The sequence below is a fragment of the Periplaneta americana genome, chromosome 2 (genome assembly GCF_040183065.1).
Source record: "Periplaneta americana isolate PAMFEO1 chromosome 2, P.americana_PAMFEO1_priV1, whole genome shotgun sequence".
In the NCBI taxonomy this organism is placed as follows: Eukaryota; Metazoa; Arthropoda; class Insecta; order Blattodea; family Blattidae; genus Periplaneta; species Periplaneta americana.
In genome coordinates this window covers 212,106,564-212,119,268 of record NC_091118.1, presented here as the reverse complement: position 1 = coordinate 212,119,268, position 12,705 = coordinate 212,106,564, and the positions used below count along the sequence as shown (strand labels likewise).

Genomic DNA, 12,705 nt, shown 5'->3' with positions numbered 1-12,705 from the left:
AAAATATTTTAATACAAGAAATCGTTAAATATGATACAGTATTTGAATAATATTTTGGAATTTATGATGAAAACTGTGCAAACTACTGAAGTGAGAATTTTTATTTTCTATTTGTTTGGGGGACTATCTTATTGTAAAAGATTCATTTCAATAAATGGGTGTAAAGTCTCAAAAAGTAGTTGTTCTTTAACGTCTCAACTTGTCTACCTAAAAATGAAGCTAGATCTAAATCTTCGAAATTTAATATATTCTGTATTTCACCAGTAGCGAAGAAAGTTCTGTGTAAATATCTTTTGTAAAAAAAAATACTGTTAAATTCATAACAGTGATTATAGAAATATGTTCACAGACATCGTGGGAACTGTGATGCACAGTTTGAGACCAGTGATCTAGACTGACATTACTTCTCTATCCAGTGGAATGAAGGAAATAATGTTATAACGAAATCAGAATAAAGGAACTTAATCCGAGTTGAATGATGGAGGAAGCACTTCCACTTCCTAATGAATGGCAGTTGAAGGTCTCACATCTCAGGTGTTCTTCTCGTATATGGGTTTTTCTTCTTCTTCAAGTATGACTTGCTCTTCCACGTCTAGAACATCGATCTGAGGTTTCTTTAACTACAAAACAAAAAAAAGAAAGAATCATGCATTATCATTATTCAAACACTGTGATTAGTAAAAGGACTGCATTTAAAAAATTGAGCCTCACAAAGATGACACATGCTTTCTCGTAATACCTTTTATACTTTTGCAACAATTCATTTATCATGTTGCAAATGGTGTTATTGCTTACAGTTTATTTCCTTGAATTATTATTCAAAAAGTGTCCCGCGCTACAGCATCGTGGTCTAAAGCTAGTGTTATGCTTTGGGCTGCAGATGTGAACTGTAAACTGTTGAAATCTTTGTGTGGGAAGAAAATTTCGTATGAAGTTCAGCTAGTGTATGGAATTGTGCCTATCTAACATAGGATCAATATTAGGTCCCCTACTTTTTCTAGTGTTCATAAATGATCTTGCCCCCCCCCCCCCCTAATAAAAGGTGTAGGTCATCCCATATTATTTGCAGATGACACAAGTATAGTAATTACAGCCAATAACTCCAACACATTCCAATCTTCAACAGAGGAAATTCTCTTCAAAATATGTGACTGGTTCTCAGCCAATAAATTAGTATTAAATTGTAACAAAACTAACATAATTCAGTTTAAATCCTGTCCAAATTGAACCTCGCAAATTTCTAGCGCAATAATTAACAATAGATCCCTATTAGTAACAACACCAACAACAACCAAATTTCTTCGCTTAAAAATCGATATTGTGTTAAATTGGAAAAATAATATTAAAGAAATTATTCCCAAACTAAATTCAGCTTGTTTTGCTATTAGATCTATGCAAAAGATAGTAAATATCAATACTTTAAAAACAATATACTTTGCATACTTCCACTCGGTAATGAGTTTTGGAATAATATTCTGGGGAAATTCCACAGATAGTAACAGTATATTCCTATTACAAAAAAAGAGTAATTAGAATAATAGTAGGTGCCAAATCTAGGGAATCTTGTAGGACTATTTTCAAAAAACTATAAATAATGCCCATGGCTTGTCAATACATCTTTTCATTAATAATCTTCCTCGTAAGTAAACGTGAAAACTTTGTAACTAATTCAACAGTTCATAGCATAAATACACGTCAAAAAAATGACTTTCATACTCCATCAGCAAATCTATCGTGCTATCAAAAAGGAGTGCGTTATATGGCAGTAAAAATTTTAATAGCCTCCCTATCGATATAAAAAATGAAACTCAAAACATAAAATTATTTAGGGCCAAATTAAAGAAGTACCTAATTTCTCACGCCTTCTATTCTGTAGGTGAATTCATGACATTCAATAACACTTCATGAAATTGATACTAAAACTTTGTGTTGTACTAGTAGACTATATTGTAAATTCGTCTGTATATATTTAATCTAGATTGTGACTATAAATTAAGACTTTATAATAGTATTAAGTTTTTTGACTTGTTCCATATTCTAGCTGTAAGCATGTATGAATACCATGGAATGTTAATAAATACAATACAATGGTGATTAGATTTAATGTTGAATACAAAAGACGTGGTTTTGCTTTAATTTTTTGGCTAAATATGCTAGTATTTTATTTATAAGTAGAACCCGAAAGTTCAGGCATTTATTTTTGCTGAAATAGGTAGGCAAACAGACATTTAAAATTAAGGAAATACTAAAATAATCAAAATAGAAATTTTAAAAATTACGAAACTAGACTGTAAATTCGTATTAATTTAATGTGGTGTTAATACACCTTTTTATCACATTTCAATACTCATTCTTTTCTTGGTTACATGCCATAGCAAGATATTTTTTTACTTTCTCAACTGTCATAGTCAGCTGCATGTAGGAGAGGAGGTTTTCAGTGATGGAAAAACATTGTTCTACTTTCACTAAATTGATTCGAGCATACATTAAAATCTGGTATTTGGGATGGTTTCATATTGGTAACAATAGAAATTTCACCTTTCAGAACTTCATGAATGAAAATTCTCTCTGTTCTATCCATCCTTCATTATATGATAACATAGAAATCCTGCACGGAAATATCCTATGTACTTCGGTACATCATAATAATATGATATGCGTAAGTAATCACTTTGTGATTCAAGACGGCGCTCATCCCGTTGGATTACAGCCACTTAGTCATTCGTAATGAGTGCACCTCTGTACATAGTGCGTTGGATATTGTGCCACTGTCACATATTGTGTGACACAGTACATGAGGGTAGGCCACCAAAGGGAAAACTGAGAAGTAGAATTTAAATTGAGACGAATTCAATCTGGCATCGTAACTGGAATCCAGTGTGGCTTAGTGGGTATAGTGTCAGCACGTAGAGCTGAAAACCTGGGTTCGAGTCCAGGTGCTGGAGAGAAATATCATATGTACTTTGGTACAACATAATCATATAATTTGGAATAATAGTTTGCTGAAATGTACTTTATTTTTGTCATTGTTATCAAATACTGTTTTAATACGAATAATAACCGAAAAGTCAAATGAAGGAAAAACTTGTAAAATTTGTACTTCACAGTTATTTGGCTCATATGATTGGAAGAATATTAAAGCCATTAAAAAAATACAGAAATACAACCACTTAGAATTATAGGTATGCATAATGCTGAATGCTGTGACAGGATTAAAAAAAGTTAGTGATATTAGTGATATGAGTCACAAGAAACAAAGACTGCTTTAGTGCTTGAAATACGTAGGTAGGAAGAAATGAAGAAGATTACATTTTAACATACAATAAGTATCAGGATTTATTGCTTCAGATTATGAATGTAGAAACATTTTAGCTACTGTTTAAACACAAAATTATGTGCTACATGCATACACTTGGTTGAAGATAATACAACATTTATGTATAGTTAAGGATAGAGATCAAAATTATAATTACAATGCCTGAGAAATATTGTCAGAAGCACAAAGTGACATCTTTCATGTACAATACATAAACAGTTGGCAATCAATATTCGTATTAGAAAGAACATAACTTTTACACTTATCTTTTCGATTTATTAACGTTTTTTACATATACAGTGAAACCTCTTATTTATGGACATCGAAGGGGACGTAACAATCTGTCCGCATCTGAGAGGCGTCCTTTATTGGAAGGGACGCTCCCCAATCCAACAGTAAATTTATAATATGCATTATGTACCCCTTCACGTTTTAAATGAAATGTATTACTGTAGTTTAATTCTACATACAGTCTACTGCACTACAGTAAATTCTTTGCAACTTTGAACTGCAGTAGATAAGACCGAAAAAGGAAAATACAGTACTGTGCCATGCAGTTTTATTCTAGGTCTACAGTTATGCAGTAGGCCTACTGTTTAAATTGTTGTTTATTGTTAGTAATTTACAGTTTTCAAATTAACCTTTACGTTCAGGTGCAATGTCTGTCGAAACAGTACAATTGATTGAAGTGAAGAGAATAATCCTACTAACCCTATCATGTGTTGTTGAATACAATTTCACGATCGCGGAAACCTTGGACCCATCAGACAGATTAAATTTTATGAATTTGTCTATCCACCCGCTTCCAGCTAACAAGGAGTAGCCAGCTGGGCTAGTGGTAGCCTACGAGGCCCTAATTGTCTTCTATCATGTTAAGGAATTTCTGTGCAGTTCTCAAAACTAAATTTTCCATTTTTGTAACTCATTAGGTCTTGAAATCCAAGTTCTGTCCGCAGTCAGGAGGTAAAGCAAGCTTTAGGACTGTGAAACAGCTGTCCATGTCCGTGTCTGAGAGTGTCCATAAATGAGAGTTAAATTTATCATTATTTCTATATTATTTCAGTTGGGACATAAAAATCTGTCCGTATATGTGGAGTGTCCATATCATGGGGGTCTCCGTAAGGAGAGGTTTTACTGTATACACACACAAATATGTACTGCAAAACTTTTAGTGTAAGAGTATTAGTTAAACATTGAAGTTTATCAAAGCACAGTAAAGGAATGTGACAGCCCAGTTTCTAATTCTGCGTACTGTACAACCAAGTCATTGGCTCTTTCCATTTAGTCTCGTCTTAATTGATGTGGTTTATACAGAGTGATGGTAACCTCTGCACCAAAATTAAAGAGGTCATTCTACATGTTAAATGTAACAAAACTTTTATTACATTTTCCTTTTGATGAAGCACCATTAAGCAAGAAGAAAAAAACAGTCTTTGTCCAATGTTTTCAGCTCTCTATTGCGGTAATGGTCCAAGAGAAATGGCTGGTTGCTATACAAGCAGATAGGTAAAAATAATCTGAACCGTTTAGTCATGAATTTAAATTGAATAATTGAGAAAATTGTTAAAATAAAACTTGCAATTCAGCACACTGTTGCGTGTCACCGACTGAATACAGGGGAGGGGAGAGGAAGGTAAGAAGTGCAGACCGAGTTTAGCCGTGATGTTGCCATATGCTTCATAGAAAGACAAAAACTTCCTCTAAAAGGGTGAATGTTAGAGGAAAAACTTATTTAGGTTTTTCAAATCTCTCCTCAGTTTCATTTTGGAGCAGAGGTTACCATCCACCCTGTGTATGTTGGCTCTTATGACATGTTCCTAGAAGTGTTACCAAGGCAACATGTATTGTCAACAACTGAAAGTGGTGTAATGTTGGGTCTGGATATACAATTTTGTCTTTATTCATGGATAAAGGGATTATTTCCTCCAGTTGTTGTTGTTTAGTCAACTGTCCGAAGACGAATCTGAACCTCACAAGTGACAACAAGAAGACACCATTTATGAGGCAACTAAGCCAGGATAGGATGGTCAGTTCCTTTATCATACAAGATGAATTTTATTTGTGTTTAACATGCCATTTATGAAATATAATTTATTTAAAAAAAAATTCCTTTTTTTTTTTTTTTTTTTTTTTTTTTTTGAGAACCAGTCTGAACACACTGCAGTCTATTGGCTTACTGTTCAAGAAGTCTCTGATATTCCAATTAGGAATAAAGCTTTTTTATGTACCATAAATCAATTATGGTCCTCTAATTGAGGTTCTGGCTAATATGTACATCTATTATCAGGCTGTACATCTCACTTGACAATGTGTCAGAGGAAGAACAATTGTTTGTATACATCTGAATTCTGATTAGTGTAACATGTAGCTAGTTGGCGATGTATGCAATGGAGGGGGAGAAAGGAACTGGCCATTTTTACCCCATTATTCCCTGGCCTAGTTGCCTCATAAGTGGTGTCTTCTTGGTATCACTTGTGAGGTTCAGACCTGTCTTCGGACAGTTGATAAAAAAATTAAATTATATATGATTCTTGTCATTACCTCCTTTCTAAAGGAAACCATTCTAATAGCCATAAATGTCTCTTTAAAATCCATCATCCTGCTGGGAAGAAATTTCTTATCAGCCACTAATAAATTAATTAGATTATTACTTCTATTTCGACTCAGAATTTATGGCACTGCTAAGCATAAGAATTATAATGAAAATGTAAAAGTTAACTTAAGAATAAACATTACCGTAAAATTAAGAAATTGTAACTTCATTCACGATGGTAACATAAAGATAATCACAAAGATACTTGGTAACCATGGAAACATAACAACTACGTCATTTCATCATATTCTGTTGTATACTTCAGCGCTATTATGATTGTTTTAAAATCAAGTGAGCATAAACATGAAAGTTTGGAGTTTGCAGACTTTTGTGTTATCAATTGTCATGGAATGGTAATGTTAATGTCAACGTTTATGTAAATCATTGTGAATGGCCCCATTAAATAACCTGACCGCAAACTTCTGTGTTTATGTTACGATGTTTAATATTCATTGTGAACATATCTTCAACTTGTAAGTTGCTTCAGTTTGTGCTTACAAACGGTATTGTAATTATTGTTACATAACAATGGTTATAATTTTCATCTCTTGAAAAGATCACAGTCTCAATACAGTGTACTCCATACCGAACCATAAAACTAACAGAAAAACTTAATGTTTAATAAGTTCAGAGCAATTTTACAACATAATGTTAAAGAAAATATATTATGTGCTTAAGAAACAAAGCAAATGCAACAGCAATCAGCACTCAGGCAATATGTCACACTTCTATTTATGAAGAAAGAAGAGATAAGAGCCTTCAGTCATATGATATATACAACACAAAATTCTGAGTGGAAACACACTTTTGTAACTAGTACTTTCTAACACGTATTTACATAAATATTTCCAATATTATTATTTCTAATATCACAATACTTTGAACAAGAAGAATATATTATGTGTGGAATAAAGGTACGTAGTTGTATAAAGAAAAAAAAAGACAGAATTCTTAGTGGAGTGATAAAGAGAAAACATACTCCCACAATGCTCTGTTTTGTTAGACAAAGTAATTTCATTTGGTCCCAATTTATATGAAAATTGGAATAAATTAAGTTCGTTGTAACTTAGATTTTAGGCTATATGGCATTCAAAATACTTTATTTAAAAGCAGGGTTATAAGGAGGCTTGAATTAAATAAATCGAAATATCTCCCTTATTATTGATTTTCATGAAAAATGTTACATAACAAAAGTTTCTTTTAAAATTATTTCCGATAAGTTCTATTCTAAGCAAAATTTTGATAGGACTGACATTTAATGAGATAAATAAGTTTTAAAATTAAAATCACAATTCCACCTAATGGCCTGTAATGAAATAAAAACAAATGACTTCGTCTATAAGGGGCCTTGGACAACAACAATTTCTATCACCAAACTTTTCATAAAGAAATGTCCCATCCAAAAATGCTACACAATGCTCAACGCTAACAATAGAAGTCCTATAAAATGAAAAATCTGATTTCTAAAGTGCAATTTTTTTTATTTTACGTTCCTAAAATCTACCATCTCTAATAATAATTATTATGAATAAGCTTATCTATGAAAGTGCTCCGTAACACTGATTTGTTACCCACTAGAAGAAAGCAACTCTTTTTTTTTTTAATTATATTTAGGTCATTTTAAAATGTGCAAGTCATTTTATTGATGTTGTTGGGTTACTATAATCCTAGCCCTACAAATGACATATTAGAAAACAATAGAAAACAGGTGGCGGAGAGCTTTTTACACACCACTAGCTGCAAACACAGCTGAGCAACAATTTAAAAATACGAACATAATTTATTATTTTCTGTATTAAAAATATTTGTCACACAAAATTATCATGCTTATATTTAATTCTTCCTATGTTCACTATTTGCACTAAATACAAGACTAGAATATATACAAGAACCAGTACATAAAAAACACTTTTTCCATTGTTTAATGAAGGACATAATCTGTCGTAATTTGTAAGTCTCTGAAGCATGTGCAATTTCTTAAAGCTCAATTTATGAGAAACATTAGATGGTTACTTCATGCTGAACTAACTACAGGTTTGAAATAATAAACACAACAACGTCCACAGCTACATATATACTACAATATGCAATAATAGAGTCATTAATTTCGTGAACAGATAGCCATGCAGAATGCATTGTTTGTACAGTAGAGGATGCAACACCTGTCCTGTGACCTTATCATGTGCCGAGGCTATATCACCAATGAGTATGGAGGGGGAAGATAGGTTTTAGTCTGAGAGTGAGTTCCATTTGCTAGATTCGTATAATATTAATGATCATCATTTAACCAACTACAGTAAAACCTCGATAAGATGCGCCCGCTTATTATGCTATCTCGTGTAATACGCTTTTTTTGTCTGGTCCCTGCACATTTCATATATAACGCCTTTATAAAATACCCCGTTTTTTGCACTCAAGTCCCGCTTAATACGCTGTTTTTGTGAAATATTTTCGATGTAATTTTCAGCAATGCAATGAAACATCTTGGTCATTGAACTCACTGGTTCTATTAACCTGAAAAGTATCGGTATTCGACCCTTTACCTGCGCATTTAAACCTTCATACTTCATACCTTAGTATACCCCACCCTCTTGTTACGCTCACTTATTCGACTCTTTACCTGCGCGGTTAAAGCCTACATACCTCACCCTCTTGCTAACCCTCTCTCTCAAACAACATTCCTCACTTGGCCACAATAAAATTATGGCAATTTTTGCTGGACAGTTTGTTGTGTATTGAAGTGTCTGTGAATGTGATTACAATGAGTGTTAAACGAAAAGCCCTTTCTGTGTCGGAAAAATTGGAAATCTTACGAAAGTACGATGAGAACAGTACTCTTACTCAGAAACAACTCTCTGATTCATTAGGAATCCCATCATCGACATTAAGGACGATAATAAAAAATCGTGACTCAATCACTATAGCTATGACGTCGGGAGGATGTAATCGCAGAAACTGAAGTGTGGTGAACATGAGGACTTGGAGAACATGCACACGGCAAACAACTATAAATGACTTTTTTTTTTTTTCGAAAGAATTAAGTACAGTACATATTGTAAATGTCTTTGACGTACAGTAGAGTAATTACATAATGGAGTAACACTGTATTACCTTTCATGAATCATGTATCTCAATAAAGAAAAATGCTAATAGATGCTGTATATAAGTCAAAATTAGTACACCCGTCTAATACGCATTTTACACCCGGTCCCTTGAACAGTGTCTTATCGGGGTTTTACTGGTAGTTATCTCAACTTAATTATAATTCTTTACATATTGCATATAGACTGAACTGAATTACATTAGCTCATAAATTAAGTTATTACTTTTTCGTATTCAATTTAAATAAACATGTACTAGTCGTTAAAACTTAACTGAAGAATACTGCTGGAGAATCTTTAGTGTATTGTAAATATTCATAATTTAAGTATGTATGTAACTATTGTATTGATTAAGACTGGATAAATGGAAGAGAAAGCTTTATGGCCTTAACTCTGTCAGCAAAAATAAAACATTCTATTCTATTATTAACATTTTCTAAGATCCAATTACAGAAGCACAGTCCTTTGTTACAATCTAAGGAATGTAATTGGATTGCAGAAATTACACAGGTCTTTGATTTTAACTGTTTTGTGTTTGTCTTACAGGTCCTTGAGAAATTCCTGTTTGCTGTACTAGACGTCTCAAAGATTTTCGAGGACTATGTTCCAAGGCAGCTCCTATTTCATCAAGTTTTTCTTCTGTAATTTTCAGGTCAGTCACAGAACCATTTTTATTATACTTGTCCACTAACTTTAATATTGCTTTTCGTGTTGGAACTGGGTTGCCAGGACATTTATGTCTAAATGTTTGACTTGCCCACCACGTAACTTTCTGCATTTGATGTATATCTTCAAGATGACGCAGTAAACATCTCACCATTGTAGAAAACTACTGTACTTTCTAATGAAATCTCAGTCAAAACTGCACAACAAAACTAATACAATGCTACAATATGCCTGTTTTCAATAATGTGGCAAAAGACTAAATTAATATTATTAATTTCTTTTACAGTAATTCACAAAAATTCAGCAAAAAATGCACAAATTTTGGGTAACCTTGACACTTATTTTACTAAAGGCCCGCTCCCACTTAGCAGAATCGAACCAAATCGAAACATCTGCAGTCGCTCACATCTAGTGGAATCGAACTGCACCAATTCGTGTTGCAGTTTAAAATGGATTTCATGATAGCTTTAGCACAGTTATTTGAAGATGTGGAAAGAGAAGGAACAAATATTCAAAACAAGAAAAGGAAATAAATACTTGATTCATGGAATTTTTTTTTTAACTAGATACATCTGGAGAATCCATGTATGGTGGGTCCCTATCACCACGGCATGGCGCGTCCTCAGGTTGCGGATAGAGGAGATGGCCTCCAGATATGGAGGGTAGCTGCGAATATATTGAATAAGCAGTCGTGGACAGCCGATAAGGGGTGGTCTTCCAGCTTGGGGGTTGGGCGAAGGGCTAACAACCCATCACCGTAAAAAACAGCTTGTTACGAATCCCTACAATAAGCCTCGGAATAGGACTGGAGGGCGGGCTTATGTGAGGGCGGCAATGAACCTTCGGGTTCCTTAAAAGCCATTAGTAAGTAAGTAAGTAACATCTGGAGAATTTCCCATTTTATTTTACTACCTTCTGGGAGATGAAACAAAATTTCGTTCTATAGCGCTTCTTTGGATTTTACTTTTAACCTGATGCTTTCATTAATTGAGGCGTTCAGAAGCCAACATGATTAACTCCACTTTTGGTTATTTCAGAGTTTATAAGTTGGCAATGTATTAAATTGACCATATTTTCAATTTTCAGTGGTCAATGTGATTTGCTCCATAGTTCAGTAAAAAGCCCACAGACTGCAGTCTTTTTCTCTCCTACATCACAGAATTGGGTGGCCGGGTAGCTCAGTTGGTAGAGCAGCTGGCTACGGACTGGAAGGTCCGGGGTTCGATCCCAGGTGGTGACAGGATTTTTTCTCGTTGCCAAACTTTCAGAACGGCCCCGAGGTTCACTCAGCCTCCTATAAATTTGAGTACCGGGTCTTTCCCGGGGGTAAAAGGCGGTCAGAGTGTGGTGCCGACCACACCACCTCATTCTAGTGCCGAGGTCATGGAAAGCATGGGGCTCTACTTCCATGCCCCCCAAGTGCCTTCATGGCATGTTACGGGGATACCTTTACCTTTTTTTTTTTACATCACAGAATTAATAGTGTGTGTTTAACTTTAACCCTGAATATCTCAAAACCTTTGGAAAAGGAGTTAATCATGTTGACTTCTGAACGCCTCAATTTACTTATTTCGCTTTACACATTATCACGGGTATATTATTATAGAATGCTTTTGTGTTTTGTCTTACAACAATGGATAATTCTGAACAAGATTTATTACTTTTTCTTTGTCCATGTTAAATTGTAATTTTCTGTATACATACTATTTCAGCAATAACTTTCAATAAACAAATTACGCTACCAAAAATTAATATGGCTCATTTGATTTTTCATGAAGACTTCACAAGAACGTACAATCATACCCAAAACAAGAAATCTGCTCTGGCAGTGGAATAAATATTCTAGCCAATGAATTCTATTTAATTCAGTTCGATTCTGCTATCTTCCATTTAAATACATCATGGAGAGAAATTCTGTTCAATTCGATTCCACTAAGAAGGAGCGGGCCTTATGATTCTCTTTCCATGTTATTACTTTCTCCTACTTCGAAATTATCACGAATATACAAGTTTTCATCATTATTACAAAAGAAAAGTAGTTTCTGTCATGATAACCACTAGTCCACCAATCTCTCTTTCTGCATTGTGATTTCATCTAACGATTTTATGTTTAAATGTTGCTTGTAAAGTTCCCCTAAAGTTACTGACAGTATTTGTAGCATTTGTGTTTTGAAAGAACCCAACTATAACTGCATACATACTGTGGTGTCCTTTAAGGGGAATAACATGAAGGACGTTGATTGAGATGACTGGAACAATGCTATGACACACAATTTAAACTAATCTGGGCCTTATTGCATGACTTTACTAATATTATTAGAATAAATTAACAAATTATTAATATTAGTAATTTCTGTCGCGTAATAATACAGTTTACTAATATTATTAGTGATTTTCGCTATAAAAATTTTACATATTACAAGTTCGCCAGAGAAACATAGATATGTCACGGCCTCTTGGATTACAACTGTATAAATACTAGTGCCATGATAATCACGATGGCAGTGAGTGTAAATACCGGGTAAATTAACAATAAACAGTATTGTTGTGTCTAAATTTTTTGCAATGAGGAAGAGAAAAGGGCTGCGAAAACTCAAATTGTGTATATTAAACAAAATTAAATGTAAAAAACCAATATTATTTGGCCGATTTAGCGACAATAACTAAAGATGACAAAATTACTCGCTGGAAAAAAATACGTGAATATGGAAAATCAATTGGAGCAATACTGCAGAACAAAGATTGAACATATTTGAGAGATGTTTGGTGGCCAAAAACAAAAAAGGCATCAGTGGTAAGAAATAAGACTTTTAAGAACATTATATAGTTATACACTTTCTGCCGTCTATGAGGAGGCCTCGGTAAGTCATATGAAGAATCCAAAACTAGATAATTAACCATGATTTAGTTTAATATTATTGATTATAAACAAACTAACCCCACTAATAATATGTAATAATGGGTGAAAGCAAACTGGTAGAAAAAATATTAGTAAACATTAATAACTAATAATATTAATTTCAATTATG

General features: G+C 33.6%; 1 protein-coding gene across 1 annotated transcript in view; it reads right to left on the bottom strand.

Annotated features, from left to right (window-relative positions):
• Positions 1–390: 390 nt before the first annotated feature.
• LOC138695099 (solute carrier family 35 member E3-like) overlaps positions 391–12,705 on the bottom strand; it is a 28,466-nt gene continuing 16,151 nt past the window's right edge. The window contains exon 6 of the mRNA XM_069819490.1: positions 391–620. Coding sequence (XP_069675591.1) covers positions 531–620 — 90 coding nt within the window. The 3' untranslated portion in view covers positions 391–530. The remainder of the gene's footprint in view (positions 621–12,705) is intronic.